The following is a 19,941-nucleotide window of genomic DNA, read 5'->3' as shown; positions in this document are numbered from 1 at the left end:
TTGATGAGAACAGGCATAAAGAATTGCTAGCATTAGCCTGAATCTTACAAATTTAAGCTGAACCATAAACTTACCTTACTTGTGTGTTTGCAAATCACATTAGTTGATTCTCTGTCCCCATGTTGTCCCCTGTCTAGCCTCTTCTAGACCCACTGATTTGCAAACTAAGGTTTTTTTGTGAGTTTGTGTTCCGCTGCACTTGCGTATTAGAAAAAAACCATTTGTACAAAATTTCTGCCAGTCCCAGAAACTAGGTTTCATTACAGACTTTCTGCAGAAACCCTGTCAAGGTGAAGTTGGTTGATTTGGGATTAATAAGTTCCTTCCTTGTGTCATTCTGGAGTGGAGCCCTACGTGTGGTACGTCTTATTTAGCGTTGTGGGAGGCAGTACCAGTGCATGTACCACCTTTGTACTGATGCGTAGCCGGAAGGATGAAGAGCAGGAGGAGTGGAAATGATGAAAACTATGATTGAATTATTTATGAATCATGGACAGTAAATTTTATTGCTGCTAAAGTAATGTGTATGTTAAATGCATATTGTCTAAACATATACAATTATTCAACAGGAATTTCCCAAAATTCAAGTACCATCATATTTCCAAAGCAAAGTGATTATTTTATTGAATTTCTGGACTACTCTAGAGTTATAAAACCTTCTCTGAACTTCATAGCTACTGTAAGTTCTTTTTTATTATAATCTGTGCCTAAACAAATATGACATCTCCTGTATTTTTGCTTAGATGACAAAGTTTGCCTTGGATTTTTAAGCGTAATTTACAGATTTGTTTTCAAATTACCTCTTTTTCATGACACGTATCAGCAAATACTAAACTTAAAGGCATTTGCTCTAGAAAAGTATAAATTGGCAGGGAATGCTGTGGTATTGGCAGGATATATTTGAGTATAGTTTGTTGACATTCTTATAGAAGGGAAATTTTTTGTTTCTAGATGATTCTTTTCTGTTCGGTGACTGTGCTTTAAAACAACAAAGTAGTTATTGAGTTACAATCCTCCTAATAGTATTTGCATATCTAAGTGTATATATATATATATATATATACAAATATATACTTTATATAATGCATATATATATATGCAAGCTGCCGTTACAAAATTCAGTGAAACTCATTAAACCACATTGCTTTCAAGTGAAAGTGTTGTTTTTGCCTTCTGTCCTATCTTTCTCATACCAGTTGCAGTCCACTCAAAGAAGTATTTAATGTTCTTCATGCTGTTCATAGTTTGCATGTGGTATTTCTACATTTTGCAGAGGTTGCATATTGCACCACTGCATTTTGCTTGAAAAGGGGAATCAACTTTACAATTCCTGAGCCTTTACTGTATAGACCTAAATACCAATAAAATAGGCTGAATATACACTTTCAGAGTAGCTTGGCTCAAGCTATAGCTTCATGCTAGCCTGATCATTTGGGCTTTTATTTTTTGTCCATTTTATTTTCCTTGCCAGCATTCCATTTTGACTCCAGCTCTGACCTGTTTTTTCCTCCTCTCCTAAAGATGAGCTGAGTGAGAAGTAGCTGAGACATTTAGCAATGCTTACAGCTGGCAGAGAGGAAGGTATCAGTTATGCTCCCACAGGAGCATGAAGGAACAACTGCTGCTGTTACTAAAAAGCAGAGATCTGCATACCTGTGCAGAGAGAGAGCATAAGAAAATAATGATGGGGAGGAGAGGTAATGCAGTGGCAGATATATGGATTGAAAAAGAAAAGAGAAGCATTAGTTCAGTGCTTTTAAATACAGACATTGATTTTTTGGAGTATATAATGCAGAATGAGAATGTTTTTAGAGTGGATGAGAATCTGCTTGCGTGTGGGGATAAAAGTTGATGTAAATTGTAAGAAGTTGCAGACTGTCAATTTTGGGCCTAGTTTCAGTCTTTTCCTCAATTCACTTGATGAATCCATAAACACATCTGACTCAGCACCATCCTTGCTCATCCAGCTCATTTTCCTGCACGTGATGTAAGGCTGTCCTTTCTTGTGGTGGTGAAATACAAGTGACAAAATTAAATAGTCAGACTGCATAATTTACCTGAGATGCAATCATTTTCAACAAGAAGAGTATTTGGAAGAGCTGAAAGTCAGGTCACCTTTCAGTTCTATTTGCTTTTCTTTTTCTCTTTTTTACCTCCCTGGAGTTATAAACCATTTTGTTCTTGGCTGACTTGCCTACCTGCAGTGCTTAAAAGGGATAAAAAATAAAGTTACTTCTGTGCAGTTTTGGTCATTGCAATATAAGAAAGATATTAAGCTATTGGAGAGTGTCCAAAGGAAGGCAACAGAGATGGTGAAATGCCTTGAAAGAAAGCTGTATGAGGAGTGACTGAGGGGGTCACTTGGTCTGTTCAGCCCGGAGAAGAGGAGAGGGGAGATCTCATTGCAGTCTACAGCTTCCTTGTGAGGGGAAGAGGAGGGGCAGGCACTGATCTCTTCTCTGTGGTGAGCAGTGATAGGACCTGAGGGAATGGCCTGAAGTTGTGTCAGGGAAGATTTAGGTTGGATATTTGAAAAAATTCTTCACCCAGAGGGTGACTGGGCTCTGGAAAAGGCTCCCCAGGTGAATGGTCACAGCAGCAAGCCTGTCAGAGTTCAAGAAGCATTTGGACAATACTCTCAGGCCCCTGGTGTGACTCTTGGGGATGGTCCTGTGCAGGGTTAAGGATTGGACTCGATGATCCTTGTGGGTTTCTTCCAACTCAGCATATTCTGTAATTCTGTGAGAGAAATCTGAGGATGCCTTTGTTTTCTTGATATGAAATGAATGCAAATATATTGTTAAATATATTGTGTTGTGTTCTGCATTTTACCTTTTCCCTGTTCAGTGACTGTTTTCTTTCTTTTTGTTTTTAGCTAAAGGTGTCACGTTCCGATAGCAACCAGCTCACAGCTGAAGAGAGACAGAATTTTGTAACAGTCACTGCACAACAGTCAGATCTGCTTTTTCACCACTCTTCACTTTCTCACCTTGAAAATGAGGCAACAGAGGAGAGAAATCTGACAGTCCGTGTCCTGAATTACACAGTCCCAGAAAATGGAATAATTGATATTGAGTTTCCAATCCTGTATGATACAAAAACTCTGAGAGTTCAGGTATTGCTTTGCCATATGTGGCTTTGGAGCATTGACACATCGAATTAAGCAGGCTTTGATCAACGTTGTGCTGTTCCTACCATCTACAACAACTGCCATGTCACCTATTATTATTTTTGTTACCTCATGTTTATGTTACAACAGGAAAGTGACAGATCCTGTCAAATGGGATCTAATAATTGCACCAAGATATCAAGGGAAAACCCAAAACAGATACCTAAAGCAAGCAGTAAAGTGATCTTGTACCGCCACTAAGACTACCATGTAAAGAGTATGTGAACATCACACAGATTTTGCTGTTTTGTTGAGAGCTGTTTTTGCACTGTCTCACAGGCAGAGTTCCTCAGCAGCAGGACTGACATAGGTGTTTATGATGTGTTCAGCTCCCCCAGCCAGACTTACCTCCAGGTTAAAACAAAGAGCCAGGATATAAAGGTACAGTCTGAGACAAAACTTGCCAAGATAAGAACCGTTCAAGTTATTCATCATGTTTCCATACTCATGCATATGAATTGCATGTTTTTCCTAGGTTGGGAAGCCTTTTGAGCTGAGCATTGCAAGCAACAAGCCAGTGAGAGAGTTCCACTATCTGGTAAGTCACTCGGTGTACACATGGGCACAGTCCAAGATGACTTTTACCATCTTGAGAAATACTCCACTGAGGGGAATGTGATTAAACGTTAGAGATATTCAGCATTTTTTATTGTGCTTTGTGAAAGAGGTGGCCCAAAACTTCCTTTCCACTAGGATGCTCCGTTTTGAAAGAGAGCTTCATTTTGCTACCTAGGAGGAATTCCTGTGGCACTGTAAGGAGATGCTCTTTGGGAAAAGTGCGTCTCCGATTTGGGTGTTGGGTTATGTCTGCTTGCAGATGTGAGAAAACTGTAAGAGCAATACTATCTCTGACTGTGCAAAGCATCTACAATGAGAGAAGGGACAGGGATTTCCCCAAAACAGCCCAAGCTGAGGCTTTTTCAGCAGGTCTTGCAGATGCAGGTGGAAGCAGGGGCATGGCAGAGCCTGTATGCATGTTCAGGACTGTCAGGGCTGAGCCTGTGGGTACAGGGTGAGAAGACCTGCCTGCTGAGGAAGCAGATGGTCCATTGGGCCATCTGGCAACAAAGCAACTGGCATTGTTAACATGGGAGTTTCATAGAAGCATTTTAAAATAAATGTCTTGGGTCGTGGCTTGTTTAGTTGCTGAGCTGCTCTACTGTATCTAGCAGCATCTGAATTGAAGGATTCATTAAATATACCATCAGCAGTCTCCCATCCTGTCTTTAACACGTGCCATTTTTGTTCACAGTCTACACCAGAGTGATTGTGATAGCTACTATCCTTTTTCTTTCAGAGACTTTAACAGTAAACTGAATAAGGAAAACCATATAAAATTTGGGCATTCATATGTATTTCCTAAAATAGAAACATCCTCCTGAAGATTTAAAATAAATCAGGTCCATGAATCAAAGGCAGGGAACCTCCTTTCATGGCTCTGTCTTCATTAATAAGTGCTATGATCCAGTAGCAACAGATTTAGAGTGAAAAAATTGATGCTGTGGACCTGAACTCCCGGTATTTTGAGGTACCTTCAGACTAGCTCTAATCTGTTCTGATAAAATGAATGCCTTCTTTTAACTGGAGCACATTACTGGGCCCCAATTCACACTCTCTATGATGCAAGCCAAAGTGTTCTAGGTAGGGGTGTTTTGGAGGTTTGTTTTCAAAACGATAAGCCTGAACCAAACTCAAATGCTTTTATAGAAGACCCACATGAACCAACCCTACTACAGTTGTATTTTTATGTTCTTGTAGCATATGTGTGCATTTGTTGTAGTACATTACTTTTGCATAGTGATACAGGAATTAAAGCACAAAAAAAAATCTATTACTGTTATTTAAATGTTACATTACCTATGTGTTCCATGTCCATTTTCACAGAACTGGTCAACCATTTAGTGAAAAAAACCCAAAACCACCACTGCTATATGTCTCTTCTTTTAACAACTACTTGTAGAAGGAATTGCTGAGCTTACGACATATTGAGATACCAACAGACTGAGTGATTTTTTTTTTTTTCCTTTCAGGTATTATCTAAGGAACAAATTATGGGTTTTGGCACGAAGTCTACAAAAACATTCACTTTAACAGCAGAAAATTCCTGGGCTCCTTTGGCATCTATACTTGTATTCTATGTTGATGAGCTTGGAGTAGTTGTAAATGATGCTCTCACTGTCCCCATCCAGCCTGTTTTGGATGACAAGGTAACTACACTGAACTTGAGTCTGAAACTGTGGTTTTGTCTGTTTGTTGCATGGTAAATGGTGTTTTAGATCATAGGATTATAAATGAAAAAAACTTTATCATTGCGGACCTAATCTGAGGCTTGTACAAGTCCTTGGAAAGACTTCTGGTAATACCAGTGCAGTTAGAGTCCAGCTATTGTCTATTGAAAAGAAATTTCTACTAGCACTGTGTTTTCCACGTAATCAGACGCACAGCATCTCCTTGTGTTTTTAATAGTTTGGTCAATTACTGAGCCAAAGATTGCTTGGCAAAGGTACTCCTGAGTGCTCAAAGTGTGGAATTGTAAACGTTTATGAAGAGCTTGTTCTAGCCAGGCAGTGGTCACACTGTAGGTAGATGTGATCAGTGTTTGCTTCATGTGACTGAGCATACTTTAGCTCAAAACAACTTTAAGAGGAGTGGGAAAACTGTTGCATCAAGGAATTGATTTTTTTCTAGTGTACCAGGATGAGAGTTGGTCCATTGTGCAAATAAAAGCATCACTATAACTTTTTACAGGTAAGACCACCCAAAGGCCATCAACAGGGTCAAATTCTGTCTCTCCTATGGAAACTTTAACACTTACAACCAGACATCAGTAAAGAGGCTATTTGTCCTGCTGCATCAAAAATGTCTCCATGTGCCTCATGGTTTATCCAAACTTTCAAAAGTCCTAGGAAAAGGACTCTCAAAGGTTCAGAGTTGCTAAGAAAAGCAAATCCATAGCCTTAATTATAGCCAAATAATCTAAAAAAATACTTCCTTGGGATTGTTAATGGCTGTAAATATCACTGTATAATTTAAATCAGTGCTGTTTTTTTACTTTTTTCCTAGATTAAAATCTCTTGGAGCAAAGATAAGGTCAAGCCATCTGAGAAAGTCTCCCTTAAAATTAGTACAACAGAACCAGGATCAATAATTGGACTTGCAGTTGTTGATAAAAGTACAAAGCTTCTAGGAGAAAGTAGTGACCTAACAGAAGATGCTGTAAGTACATAGGAAATTAGAGATTTTCATTATTGTGTGTATGAAAGATGTATGCTTATGGAAATGTTACAGATTATATGCTGAACAAATAATGTTCTTTGGGCAGGATTTTCAGTATGTAATCTTGCAAATATTTTTTACTTCTGCAAGTAACATGAGCAGAAAAGACTGTAAGGTGTACATGGTTATAGGCACAGCATTTCCAATACCAGTTAATATTTTATTGTTCTTCCATTTGATAACCTGCTCAGTTAAGTCTTGACAGTTTCTTTCAGGAAAGACAAAGAAATCAGAAAAAAACTCTAATGATTTGTGCTTTGTGCACTCCAAAACTAGTAATATAAAATAAAGAATTTTATTCTTTAAAGAGCAGAATAAATTATTCACATTTTTTAATTCCTTTTGCTTGCTCTAGTGCATAACCATTGCAGCTTAATTCTCTTCATCCTGTCACAGATTGTTTTCTCTTTGATACGAGACCTAAGTAAGCTACAGCTTGTGGTACAGCTCCTACGAAATATTATCTACAACAGTGAGAGTTTTGAAAAATGTGAGTTTGCATTCACTCTGAATGATTTTGGTGTTTTTTTGTTTTAGGTCCTCCATGAGCTCAATTTATACAGCACAGTGCAGTATTTTCCCCTGGTCAGAGGTTCTTTTGGTGTATTTCAGGTACTTCTTTTTTTTACATTATAAGCTGGCTTTTTTTAACTGCTTAGTGATTTGCACATCACTTGCTAGAAGAAAATGTACTTTTTTAAGTTTGGAACTGTAGACGGTGTACTGTTTTCATGGCTTATTTGGGTTTTGAATTGTGAAATTTATTAATATGTAAATACTCTGAATGCAAGTAAATATGTTTATACTTCCATAAATACAGATTGCTTTATGCTTGACAGAATCTTCCCTTTGAAAAATTTTTAGTCATTTAGATTCGTATGATCTCTGTTTTATTAGTTCCTGTATATTACTTGCTTTAGTTCTATGATTACTTTATGACTTTATTTACATAGAAAGAAAGGAAAAGAAAATAGATAAGCACTGTTGATGTCCTTAATGTCCTGTATTGAGATATACTGTATAAATTTTATCCAGAAATGCAGCCTTTGGGTATCAACTGATGCAATTCTTGAGGAAGATAAGGAACATTTTCTTTGTAAGTAATAAAATAAATGTATTCAAATCTAATTTACTGAGTGGGAAGGAGATACATGGGTTAGGGCTCCTATTATGTTTTACTGTACTGCATACAGGCTATATCCAGCCTTGCAAAACATTCAAAAGTTCAAGATTTACAAATGCATACAATTAGTATTTTAAAAACTTCCTTTTTGTTGCTGTCCTGAGTGACACTTAAAGGATTGAGGGTGAATGGAGTTTTTATTTGCAGTTCCAGTTGATATATTTTGCAAAGGTATAGTCAAATTGCACCAGTTTCATAACCACTCCAGAAGGACCATGTAGAAATTTAAGTTTGCATGAAACTTTTTTATTCTTAAAAAAAAAAAGACAAACAAAACCCCAAGAAGAGAAATGTCCAAGTGCCAGAGTAGTCTTATCATATATAACAAAGCTTTGTTATAACAAAGCTATAGATTATACTCCGAACACCGTCTTAATTTGAATTTTCTTAACTGCATTAATTTGGTTTTTCAAAATATAGGTATTTGTAGGTAGGACAGTGTTTTTTATTTTGTAGATGGCGGAATGATACCCATAGAAGATGGTTTTGGTGATGATATGCCAGTATCTAAAAATGGACCTCCTGATTTCAGCAATCTGTATGTGAGGACACATTTTCCAGAGACTTGGCTTTGGATCGACACTAAAACTAGGTATAAGATTAGAAGCAAATGGAAACTGATTTGCATTTGCCATTGTTATTTTGTAGGTTTTAGTAGCATTCTGCACTGATGTTGAAAAACACTACTTAACGATGTAGTAGTATTTATATTCTGCTACCACCTAGAGGCCTCAAGTGAGATTGGAGACCCAAAAAATGAGATGTGCAACTGCACAAAAGAGGACCGTGCCTGACTGAAGGCCTAGGAGTTTCAATAGAACTAGATAAAAATCCCCAAGACAAAAGGAACTCTCTTGCTTTTACAGATGGGGAGATAATGAATAGGGAGACCCAGCCTTTTTGTCTACAGTACATAAGAAGATGGTGATTAACCCAGAAAGGGAAATCTGTTGCTATCAGCACGTAATTCCATGAGCAGTTCAAACTGTTAAATGATGGTGAAATCTGACCTGTGTTATGAAGCATAAATCTTGTATTCTTCTACAGCTGAGAAGTTCCAGAAGCAACCATCATCTGGGCTTGTTTTAGAGAATCTGTGAAAACAGATTACGTGTAATGTGATTCAGTGTAGTTACCTTCAATTCATGTAATTTAAAATAATTTAAATTTTGTAAATAATTTTGCTCCCATCACAGTATTTCTAAATTATTAGAAAATGAAAAACAGATAATGAGCAGCTTTTCCTGCCAGGAATTTGGACTTAATTTTTCATGCGTTTTAAAAATACGTATCCACTTACTGATGTTGGTAAATGGATAGTTTTGAAAGTCTGCTCTCCCCTTCTGCCATCAGATCTGACACAGAAACCACAATGGAAGTCATTGTACCTGATACCATCACATCCTGGATTGCCAGTGCTTTTGTGATGTCTGAAAACAGCGGGCTTGGAGTGACAACAGCTCCAGTGGAGGTACTAAAGTGCTATGCAATTTGCCTTTGAGGCTATAACACCGTAGGTTGTTACTGGCAACTGTATTTTAGGTCTAACATCAGCCATCTCCTTATACTAATGAAGAGATTTGGAGGCCGTGTGTATTCAAACTGTAAAGAAAACGTCATCACTGAAGACATAATGTGATACTGTGTCTGCCTTCCCTTCCTGCTCATTTAAATCCACACAGATATTTGGATACTCGTTTCTGTTCGAGCAGTTGTTTTGTTAGAGTACTTACAGGATGTGCCCACTTCAGAATCTTTGTACGCAGAAAGGGGCAATGACTGCCTGAGGACAGTGTTCCATACTTTCTGCCCAGAGCATGTTCCATGAGCTGATAAGGCATACAGTGAGGTTTGCACAGACTAGCTGGGATGGGACAGGCACTTTGTCTGCTGCTCTGCTAACACTTACCCCAGGAGGGAGAATGGAAGAATTGCTCATAGACTAAATTGCTTTCATTTATCTGTCAAAACCAGTCTTGGAGTAAACATGGGTGCAACCTGCTGTAGGTAAACCTGCTTTAGCAGGGTATTGGACTAGGTGCTATCCAGATATCCCTTCCAACCCAGCCATTCTGAGATTCTGTCATAGGTGCTAAAGTTTGGATGCCTTTGCTTGAGGAGCAGAGTGGACACTGAGAGGTAGCCATGGGATGAGATGCTTCTTGCTGCCAAATTCCTGTCTCCTCAGGCTCTTTTTGTGCTTCCAAGTGTCCAAATAGTTTAGCAATTTAAGATAAATTCAGCACTCCTCAGATTAGATCTCTAATCTGAGATCCCCAGTGCAGTACAGGTGCAGTTGTCCTAGGCTCACTCTGTGTTCAAGGAAATCTCTTGTTTAAAATAGGAATTAATTTTTCGAGTCTCATTTAGCTAGTCTTTTATATACTATGAATAACCTTCTGAAAGTAGTTATCTCTCTCCATTCTCCAATTAAGTACCTAAATTTAGAAAGTTTGAGACTGCAATACTGGATCACAGATTTCCATCTTGATGCCTGGACTAGCACAAACATAGCTTGGAGACAGCCATTTACCCACTTTTAAGTTCTCATGCCCTCAGATTCTTGGGGAAGGGCAACTTTTGAGATCCAAACTGAGATCTAGATCCAGATTTTGTAGTTGGCTGCTATACCAGACACAGAACATGTGCTTTGAACATCCTGATTTAACTCCACCACAGAATTTGGAGCCTGATCTGGATTTTGAGGTTAAGTCTCCTTTGAGACTGGAATCATGATTGTTGTTTCTTTCACTTGGCTTGACAGAGATGGGAAAGAAAGAAAAATAGTTTTCTGGTTTAAACTGTGTGGAAATACACACTTGGCCTCTCATCCTCAAATCTGAGAAGGCCTCAAGTAGAACAGATGTTGAGATTATTATTTAGCTATAATCACCCACATGCACTGTTCAGTACGTCACCCTTGCTGGGATGTTTAGATTGAGCTTAGAGTTCCATATGGCTGAAACATGTTAATCAGTACCATACAGAGAGTCAAATAAAAGAAATACATGGAAAGTGTAATGGGGAAATAAATAAGAGACATGTGCATGCTTAATGTCATTTACAGCTTTGCATCTTGGGCTTTTCTGACTTCTACTATACAGAATGTTGATAATTTTACACAGTTGTGTTTTATTGTAATATACTGGAATATTCCTGAGTGTAAAATTTTAGTTTTAAAGAAAAGTAAAACAAAAAAGACAAAGAAAATAGGTATATAGGGAAAACCCTGACTAGAAACTAATCAAAAAATCTCCATCAGAACTTCTCTAAAGTCTAATATCTAAAGAAGTTTTTGACACTGAGAGCTTTAGCAAACAAGTTTTCTTTAAAAAAACCACATTGGAATAGATGCTAGCTAGAAAAGAAAAGCTGTGGGGTTTTTGGATCTGAAACTCAAAACACTTGGAAGAATTTCTTTAATGAAAACCAAATTAAAACCATTTTTAGTTGCCATTTCAGTAATAAAGGATTTCATGTCTCAGCCATTCTTACTGTACAGATGTTCATAAACAGTGAAATTTTGATCCCATTCGACTTGATGAGAGCTTACCACTGACTTCTTAAAGCCAAGATTTCTTCCATAACCCTCTGTTCACAGATAAAAGTAACTGCTTGCTGGTGTATTTCTGCAGTTTTTTCTTTTAATTAAGAAAATATGTATTTTTAGAAATATGACTAAAGAACTTATGCCAAGGTTAATATTAAAAAATAAAAAATCATTCTAAGGTGTTATTGAATTATAAAATTTGGGAGAGTTAGTTATTTTGTATTCCAGCATGCATTTCTCTATTGACATAAAGACAGGACAACTGACAGAGTCTTAATCATTCATTACCTATGCACTCAAAACAATTCACATTTACCTTAATGCAATCTCAGGACAGATCACAACTTCCAAACTTGCCAGGTGAGAGACTCTTAGCCCTAATTCAGTTGCCTTTGTTGAGACCTTGCCCTGGCAAAGCTGTCAGCAGCTCTCATCTGAATGGTGCCTCTGAGTTCCCACAAAGGTGCTAATGACCAGAAACCTCTTTGCCTTCTGTTTCAGCCCTGCAGTAATACCTTTAGTCAGCTGTAGACTACAAGCAAACATACTCTATCATCTGAATTTAAAAGTGATTGGAAGATATGTTGTATAGTAATTTTCTTGCTAGTATCTGATTGTTGGGGCTCAGTGCTGATTTTGTTTTGCAGCTAGAAGCTTTTCAACCTTTTTTCATTTTCCTGAACCTTCCATACTCCATCATCAGAGGAGAGCAGTTCATTTTGGAAGTGAACATCTTTAATTATTTGAAAGAAGAAGCTGAGGTAAAATAACAGTCTCTTTATCTTTGAATGTTACTAGATACTGCAGGGTTTTCATCAGTGGTAGAGACCAGGTCTTTCTTTTGTGAGAACTAGAGTATTTCCTTTAGTGGACAGACCATAAAGCTGTTTCTCTATACACAAAACAGGTGGCAGTTTATGAAAGCTTTTCAAAATTAACACTTTGTATTGCAAATATTACTGTATTTACAGGTTACTGTGATCCTGGATATGAATGATGCTTTTGAAATTATTCTAACATCAAATGAAATAAATGCTACAGAAAATCGACAGTCTATATCTGTACCAAGTGAAGATGGCAAAACTGTTCAATTCCCAATCAAGCCGAAACAGCTGGGAGAGATTCCCATCAAAGTGACAGCAATATCATCTGCTGCTTCTGATGCTATCATTCAGAAAGTTTTAGTAAAGGTAAACAGTCTTCAGCTTGGCTTGTTCCTGAAGTAAATTGTTCCTTGAAATAGGCAACAAAGTGCAGCAAAAAGGCAAACCAATTTACTTGTCTGCCTCTTGCTCTGTGAGGTTGGTTTGGTGTCAGGTGGCTTTAGGTAGAAAACACGTATTTTAAAATAATTTCTCCTTTAAAATTCTTCAGATCCCCTTCCAGGAATTGACACGTTCTACAACACATATTTAGTCCAGTGCTTCTGAAAGCAAGGTCAAACCTATTTGTGCATCAGTGAATGCCTGGTGCTACAGCTAGCTTAATAATCTGTGGAGAGTGGACCTAGTAACTGTGTTATGGATAAATACAATCCATTTTGCCATACACTTGGCTTTTGTTCAAAGCCTATTTTATATGGACATTTCTGTATTTTGGTACTGGTGCTGGATTTTTAGCCTCCAGGCTTTCTGATAAACCAGAAACTGATAAGACTTGCTTAATTTAGGATGTTAAGGTCTGATTCATGTTAGGCTCCATTTCAGTGGAAGGTAGTAGACATTTGTACATCTCATCCTAGAATGAATGCTTAATATCATAGAATCAGAAAATGGTTGAGGTTGGAAGAGACTAGTCCAACCTTCCTGCTCAGGGCAGGATCAACTACAGCAGGATACTCAGAATCCTGTACAGTCAGGTTTTTAATATCCCCAAGAACAGTGCCTTCACAGCCTCTCTGGGCAGCTTATTCTAGTGTTTTAACACTGTCACAGTTTAAAAAATATTTTTTTATGTGTAAGAGGAAATCCCTTTATTTCCTGTGCATTGCCTTCTTTCTGCTACTGGGCACCACTAAGAAGAGCCTGGCTCCATCTTGTTTACGCCCTTCCATCAGGTATTGATACACGTTGATGGGATCCCCCTGAGCCTTTTCTTCTCCAGATTGAACAGAGGCAGCTGTCTCAGCCTCTCCTTAGACTGCTTAAAACCACTTCCCTGTAGGGTTGTGAGCTGTTTTCAGATAGAGCCACTTATTGCCCTTTCTGTTGAAGTTCAGTTCTTGTGCAGAAGAGAATAAGAGTCCAGTACACCATTTATTTTCTCTACTTCAAGGACAATTTTTCTCAAGGTATTTTGCATCCATGAGGAAATGAAACCTTTATGGACATGTACCTAACTTCAGTTTAAGTCTTTCTTGTATCCCTCAGTACAAGCTGTAGGACTGTAGAGAACATGAAAGGTATCACCTCCAGCCTTGCCTGTGCTTTGGCATGGAGCTCACTGGAATCAGAGATGCTCTCACTGACTTTGCAGGTGTATTTTTATAATTGCTACATGGGCTTGAAATGCAAATAGTGGAGGTGGGTCTTTATGAGAAAAACATCTCTGTGTCAGTTTGGCTGGGCCAGTAGCTCAGGTTCTTGATGTGTTAGCAAGCAGCCCAAAACACCTTCAGTACAGTAAGCACAGAACTTCTGTCCTAAAAGTGACAAACTGATTGAGATTACAATAATCCTGTCTTTATCTTGATAGGCTGAAGGATTGGAACAAACATATTCTCAGACAGTTCTTTTGGATTTGACTGGGAATAAGCGACAATCAGTGTCAAAAGCTTTGGATTTCACTTTTCCTTCTGACGTTGTAAGTGACAGTGAGAGAGTGCAGATCACTGCTGTTGGTAAGAATTACCTTATTCTGTTTCCATCTTTAGGGAATGGCATTAATTTTTATTTAATTGCAGTATTAATAGGTTGAATCATTAGTTCAAAGGAATTTACCATCATGCATTAGACTAAATTTCGGAAGACATTATGGATGGATGGTTTTATTCCTTTATTTAATTTATGATATTATGCTGTTTGTATGGTATTTTCAGAGTTAGAGAGTTGGATTTTAATCAGGGGAGGTCCTGCCAAGTTTGCTAGTATCCTGTTTTAATTCTACTATCTGCAGAATAAAACCTATAACCTGACTAATAATTGTTTCTTGTGACTCTTGGGCTTTGATAACTGTAGGTGAATTTGAAATTACTCTGTGGTTGGAAAGGTCTGTAGGGATCTGGGTCAGTGGGCATAAAGTCAATGAGAAGAGTAACTATTTTTTGTGCCTGATTAGTGGTGTTTAGAAGAAACATTCCTAATACATCATATTTTCTCCCAGCATAGATTTCACTACCCTTTATGTGTGAGGTATGCATTTATTTGCAGTAAGCTTTAATTAATTTTGATTAAATTTTATCTTTCAGGTGATTTACTTGGGCCTTCTATCAACGGTTTGTCATCACTGATTAAGATGCCTTATGGCTGCGGTGAACAGAATATGATCAACTTTGCTCCGAATGTTTATGTTTTGCAATACCTGACTAAAACCAGGCAGCTGAGAGAGGATATTAGATCAAAAGCTGTATCATTTATGAGAAAAGGTCTGTATGTGTAAAAGAAAGATGGTAGATTTCTAAGAACTCTTGCTAGTAGAAAGGTATCTGTGACTCTGCATTTAATGTTTGAAATATTGCTCTTCTGGTGAGATGAGAACTGGAAGAAAAGCCCGCTTTTTCTTTCTTTTCCTCTTTTTTCTGGGCTGACAGAAGTAGACAGCAAATTTTTTTGTTTACAAGAGCATGTTTGCTCACAAAAAACCATGTTTTTATATAATTGCTTTTTTTTCAGATTTCCTAGATGGTGGTTATTTCTCATTTGATAAAACTACGTGTGAGCAAACATTTCTGACCACTACCTGAGGCACAGAGGTTGAAAATTAGTCAGTGAGCAGAGTGAACTGTATTCATCCCATCTGTGTATCTGTCTTCGGTGATGCCACCCTGATCCTGACATGTCCTTGTAGAGCTCAAGGAGTGGCGTTTGCTCTGGTGGCTGACTTTGATTCCTCAATGTTTTAGACTTGCTCAGAAGTGAACTCTGTGCTGGAAATCAAAAGCTGGAACAGTGTAGTTGGGACCTGTTGTATATTTTAATCGGGAGGTACTCCAGGGCATCACAAAATGTGGAGAACATAGTTGCTCTGTGCTTCTCTGTGACTTTTGGATCAGACAGCATCCAACTGTGATGCACCACACTCACCACCTGTCAGTCTCCACGCTGAGAGCCTGGTTCACAGAGAGCAATGAGACCATCCCCATGTGAGCTACACCCCTACTAAGGCATTGTGATGACAATTTCAGTTTTTATTTACTCTCTGCAAGTATTTTTTGTTTGATTTTTTAAAGTTGTTGACATTTCCCTTGGAAAAGGCACAGCTAAAATAAATTTTCCTTTCATCAAGATTCCAGTTTTCTGTCAAAGCAGTTAAATGATTTTTTTTTTTAAATCCTTTTAAAATTTTTTTAAAATCCTTCCTCCTACATGGTTTAGTTGAAAAGTATGTTGAGAAGGAAGAGATTTTGTAAACAACTACTCTGAAGTTTGTAAGCAATCTATCACTCTTTTAAGCTTTAGCTTTAGTACCATAACTTTCTGAAGTTTTCCAATAGCTGATTTATTAAAGCTGTTTCAAAGCAAGTCAAAATTATAGGTTTAAATGTCACTTACATACCAAGTGTTGTGTTACTTAACTTCTTCCTGAGGCTTTGGATTGATGTACATGTTTTTCAACACCATAATAGCCAAAACAGCAAGTCTGCTGAAATATTTGTAACCTTAATATAGAAAGGAGCCACAATCTAAAAAATACTCTGATGGGTTTTTTTTTTTTTGTTTTGGTTTGGTTTTGCTTTATTTTAACAATTTATTTCGGTTGTTGCACTGACTTTAAAAAAGTGTAATCTTGAAGTTGAAATTTATCTTTAGTCTAAGATGTAATTTTTCTAAACTCAGTTTTTTAAAGGATTATCATGAAGTTTAATTTAAAACAGACTTTTTCACATCATAATTCACCAAGTATTTGAAAAAATGACTTCAGAATCTGTAGTAAATGTAATTAATTTTAAGGCTAAATGCTTGTGAGAGGAAGGGATCATATAACTAGAAGAGACTGCTATATGATCTTATAGGAGTTTTATTTACCTAGAACAAAGGCAAAGCCAGAGAAAAGTTGCCTTTCAAACATATTTCTTTAATTGTGGTAATGACAGGTCCCATCTTTAAATCACTTCTTCTGAAATGAAAAAATTCCTGGTTGGTCTGAAAACTTTTTTATTAGACCCAGAAAAATAACGGGTTTGAGCAGTATTTCCAAGCTGTTTGAAATGTGAGACCCTTTAGTCTTTCACATATTTCTGAAGTCCTTTCCATCCTGATGCAGTCCTCTTTCAGTCTTGCTCAGTGAGCCTCCTACATCTCCTGGGTTCCAGCCAGTCCTCTGGGAGTACTAGTGTACATCTTCATAATAGGATCCTTCTTTTCCTTGCCTTTCCACTTGTACATGTTGACATTTGAAGTATCATTTTTCGTGTCTGATGGAGTGTCCTTTGGAATGAACGCGGTGGTTCGCAGGCTCCAGGTCTCCCATTCTAGCGTTTTCTGCAGGCTTCCCCACGTTGGATATGCTCATGTTTAGAGACTTGCGTGACTGCAACGGGGTTGGCATTGAGACAAAAGCACACAGACTGTAGGAAATAGCTGAATGATCTCTCTGTCCTCCCTCTGGTTCTGATCTTTCTGGTTGCTCCCAATCTTAAATTCTGGGATAAATTTATCCCCTGTTTGCTCCTCAGCAGTCTTAGTTAAGCAGGCTATTGGTCTTAGTTTAGTGCTTTTACACTACCAGGGGGGTGGTGATTATAATACTTATTGCTGGCCAGTTCTGCAAAGAAGCAGAAGACCTTGTTTTCAGGCCTCTTCAGATATTTCTGAAGAGGAAGCAATCTATTTGTATATATACATAAATTTGTGCTCCTCATAGAACATTATTTTGATGCTTAAACTTTGACAGTGACTTTTGTTTTCTTTGGTGACAAATGCCACTCATTCCTTCTTTTTTTTCCTTCCATTTAAGAGTACTTTACTCAATATCATTAGCTGAGGTGACAGGTGTGTCTGTATGGGAAAGATCCACCAGTTTTAGTCATGTAATTAGCCACTGTAATGCTAAATACAACCCCCCTATATTTAAGTGAAAATTTCAATTGCAAACTCTTATAAAGGGTCAAAAGCTAAATTTGATGCTACTGAGATTACATGGGAGCATGCCCAAGAAAACTGTAGCAGTTCAAATTCACACCTCTATATCTCTCTCTCTTCTGTTACAGAGAGACCATGACTAGGATTTGATTTTACACCGAAACTCAGATTGAGGGACCAAACCATTTGTTCCTTAGTGATTAAGGCCATGATTCACTCACTGTGTATCTATAGTCAGGATAGTATGTAAATGGATGATTAATCCTTTATCCGTGAAAGCAAGGAACATTTTACAGCGGAACAGTTGTAGCTGGATGCACCTCACGGGACGTATTCATAAGTTCATTCATGTAGGACTTACTGATGTTGCTTGAGAGTTTTCTTTCTGCCTGTCTGATTCTGTATTGTGTCTATATCTATCATGTTTTAGACTAATGAATATACTTTCCTAATTATAATAGCTAAAATAGCAAAGCCAAGGGAAAACATGAAGTGAGGGGGAAAGAAGAAAAGATGTCATGTGAAATGCTATAAATAGATATCATTATTGTTCCAGATACACAAGTGGCAGGCAAAATTTAATGGAAGAAAGGCTTTAGATATCAGAAGCTACAATAAGTAATTTTTAGTGTTAATGAACATTGATTTTGTACTGAAGTCAGCTATTGATTAAGGATGCTGCTGGTGGTTTTGAGCAGCTGGTGAGCCCTTGAAGCCCTTTTATAATGGATGTCCCATAGTCAGGAGAAAGCTGCATTTGTTCTGGATACTGAAAAATCTTGGGATACATTTTAAATGCTTGCTTCTCAGGATTCCAGGATCTTCAGGTCTTCTGGCATTTTTCACTCATTTCAGAACAACCTTTTCCAGCATGCTTTTTCTGATAGCTTGTCATTTGATTGGCAAAAGCCAGCTGCTGAAAGGGCCTAGTTTTCAGCAGCACGTGTAGCCTTGCCCTTCCAGTTGGAAAATACGTTTTGCTGGAAAGATAGAGCATTTCTGTAGGTGTACAACTCCAGCTCCCCAGAATGATGAAGCACTGAACTCTAGCTGCTACTCTGCTCTGCTCTCACTGGAACAGCTTAGTATGTTGGGAGCATGTCTCTCTGCACCACTGTCATGTTTGGGTGGCAGATGAAGAGCAGCAGGAGTTTATGGTTCTGCTTTTGTAGATGGATCCTTTGTGTTATTACTGCCCACTTTCTCATCATCTTCTACATGGCTTTGTGTGTTCCTGCATATTTGGGAATTTTTTTAGGAAATACAAGCTTAAGTTCTGCCCTTCTCAGCCTTAGAAAGTACCTTGCTTCACATCAGCAGTTTGTGCTGGAAACCGCATGAGTGTTCAATACCAGTCTCTACTTTTCCACTCAGGCTACCAAAGAGAGCTGCTTTTCCAGAGGGATGATGGCTCTTTTAGTGCCTTTGGAAATGAAGATCCCTCTGGGAGCACATGGTAAGTAGTTCTGCCAGAATCATTGTGGAATTTTAGCGTTTCAGATATTTTTCCTGTGTCTCAAAATTTTTTGTGAAGCTGGTAAAAATTTCCAGCCGTATTAGCCTTCTGCCTCGTTTTCATTAGGTGTTTAGGCCAACTCTAAAGTCTTTCTTGCTGGGTAACATACTGTGAAAGCCATTATTAGTGTAAAGCTTTTTAATTTTGCAAAAAAATGACTGATGAATTATTTTAACCAGGGGAATAGTTTGGTCTGAGAGTATTTCTGTTGCTTTCCTGAAAGGAATGAAGAATAACAATTAAATTACTTATTCTTGCAGTTGACAGGAACCATTTAGGGCTATGTGATCATCACTGCTTCAAATAGATTTTCAGTTATCTCCATACAGGAAACTGAAGACTGACTGAGACATTTCCTAGGGGGTGAATAGAGTTAGTAGCGATAAAAATTTGTCCTACTTACCTCTCTCACATTTCCTTTTATTGAGACTGTAAAAACAGCTGAAAAAGTCTTTTCAGCGCTGAGTTTTGCTCCAAGAAGCATGGAGACCCTAGTCATGGAAGCTAGATAGATAATGGAGACAAGTTCCAGCACTTTATTCAGCTAACTCATGTCAAGTTAGTTTAAATATACTTATATATTTCTGTACATGCTTCTGACTTTAAATAGAACCATCCTCAGCCACTGACTGAAACACTGCTTCTGGAGTCACTGGGCGTCTTTCATTGACATCAGAGGGGTTTGTCTTTGACTCAGTATGGGTGGATTGGAAAATGAAGATAATTCATCTGTACTAGCAACTCTAGTGCTTAAACAGTACAGTGAAAGGTTACATGAATGCACATCTGGAAAGAAGGGAATCGAAGGATAACCTGAAATTATTAAAATAAAACAACAAAGATTGTTTCAAGGCTATCGTTACAGGGATAATAGTGGTAATTAATATCACACTCATAACTGCATTGCTTTGTAAACTATAATATTTGCCTAGCAGCAGAAGGCAGGAGAGCAACATTTGAATAAAGATATACATGTGCTGGCAGACTTGGATTTTTGACACATAGCAG

At 37.8% G+C, this 19,941-nt stretch overlaps 1 protein-coding gene across 1 annotated transcript in view; it reads left to right on the top strand.

Annotated features, from left to right (window-relative positions):
* CD109 (CD109 molecule) overlaps positions 1-19,941 on the top strand; it is a 70,722-nt gene that overhangs the window by 32,280 nt on the left and 18,501 nt on the right. Inside the window, 15 exon segments of the mRNA XM_064650125.1 lie at positions 570-679; positions 2,876-3,115; positions 3,449-3,550; positions 3,645-3,707; positions 5,200-5,376; positions 6,233-6,385; positions 6,983-7,057; positions 7,481-7,541; positions 8,085-8,220; positions 8,982-9,099; positions 11,826-11,939; positions 12,150-12,368; positions 13,873-14,017; positions 14,585-14,761; positions 18,792-18,873. Of these exon segments, the coding sequence (XP_064506195.1) occupies positions 570-679; positions 2,876-3,115; positions 3,449-3,550; positions 3,645-3,707; positions 5,200-5,376; positions 6,233-6,385; positions 6,983-7,057; positions 7,481-7,541; positions 8,085-8,220; positions 8,982-9,099; positions 11,826-11,939; positions 12,150-12,368; positions 13,873-14,017; positions 14,585-14,761; positions 18,792-18,873 (1,972 nt within the window).

Source organism: Pseudopipra pipra, chromosome 3 (genome assembly GCF_036250125.1).
Source record: "Pseudopipra pipra isolate bDixPip1 chromosome 3, bDixPip1.hap1, whole genome shotgun sequence".
In the NCBI taxonomy this organism is placed as follows: domain Eukaryota; kingdom Metazoa; phylum Chordata; class Aves; order Passeriformes; family Pipridae; genus Pseudopipra; species Pseudopipra pipra.
The sequence above is the reverse complement of the archived record's forward strand: the minus strand, read 5'-3'. Positions and strand labels throughout refer to the sequence as shown.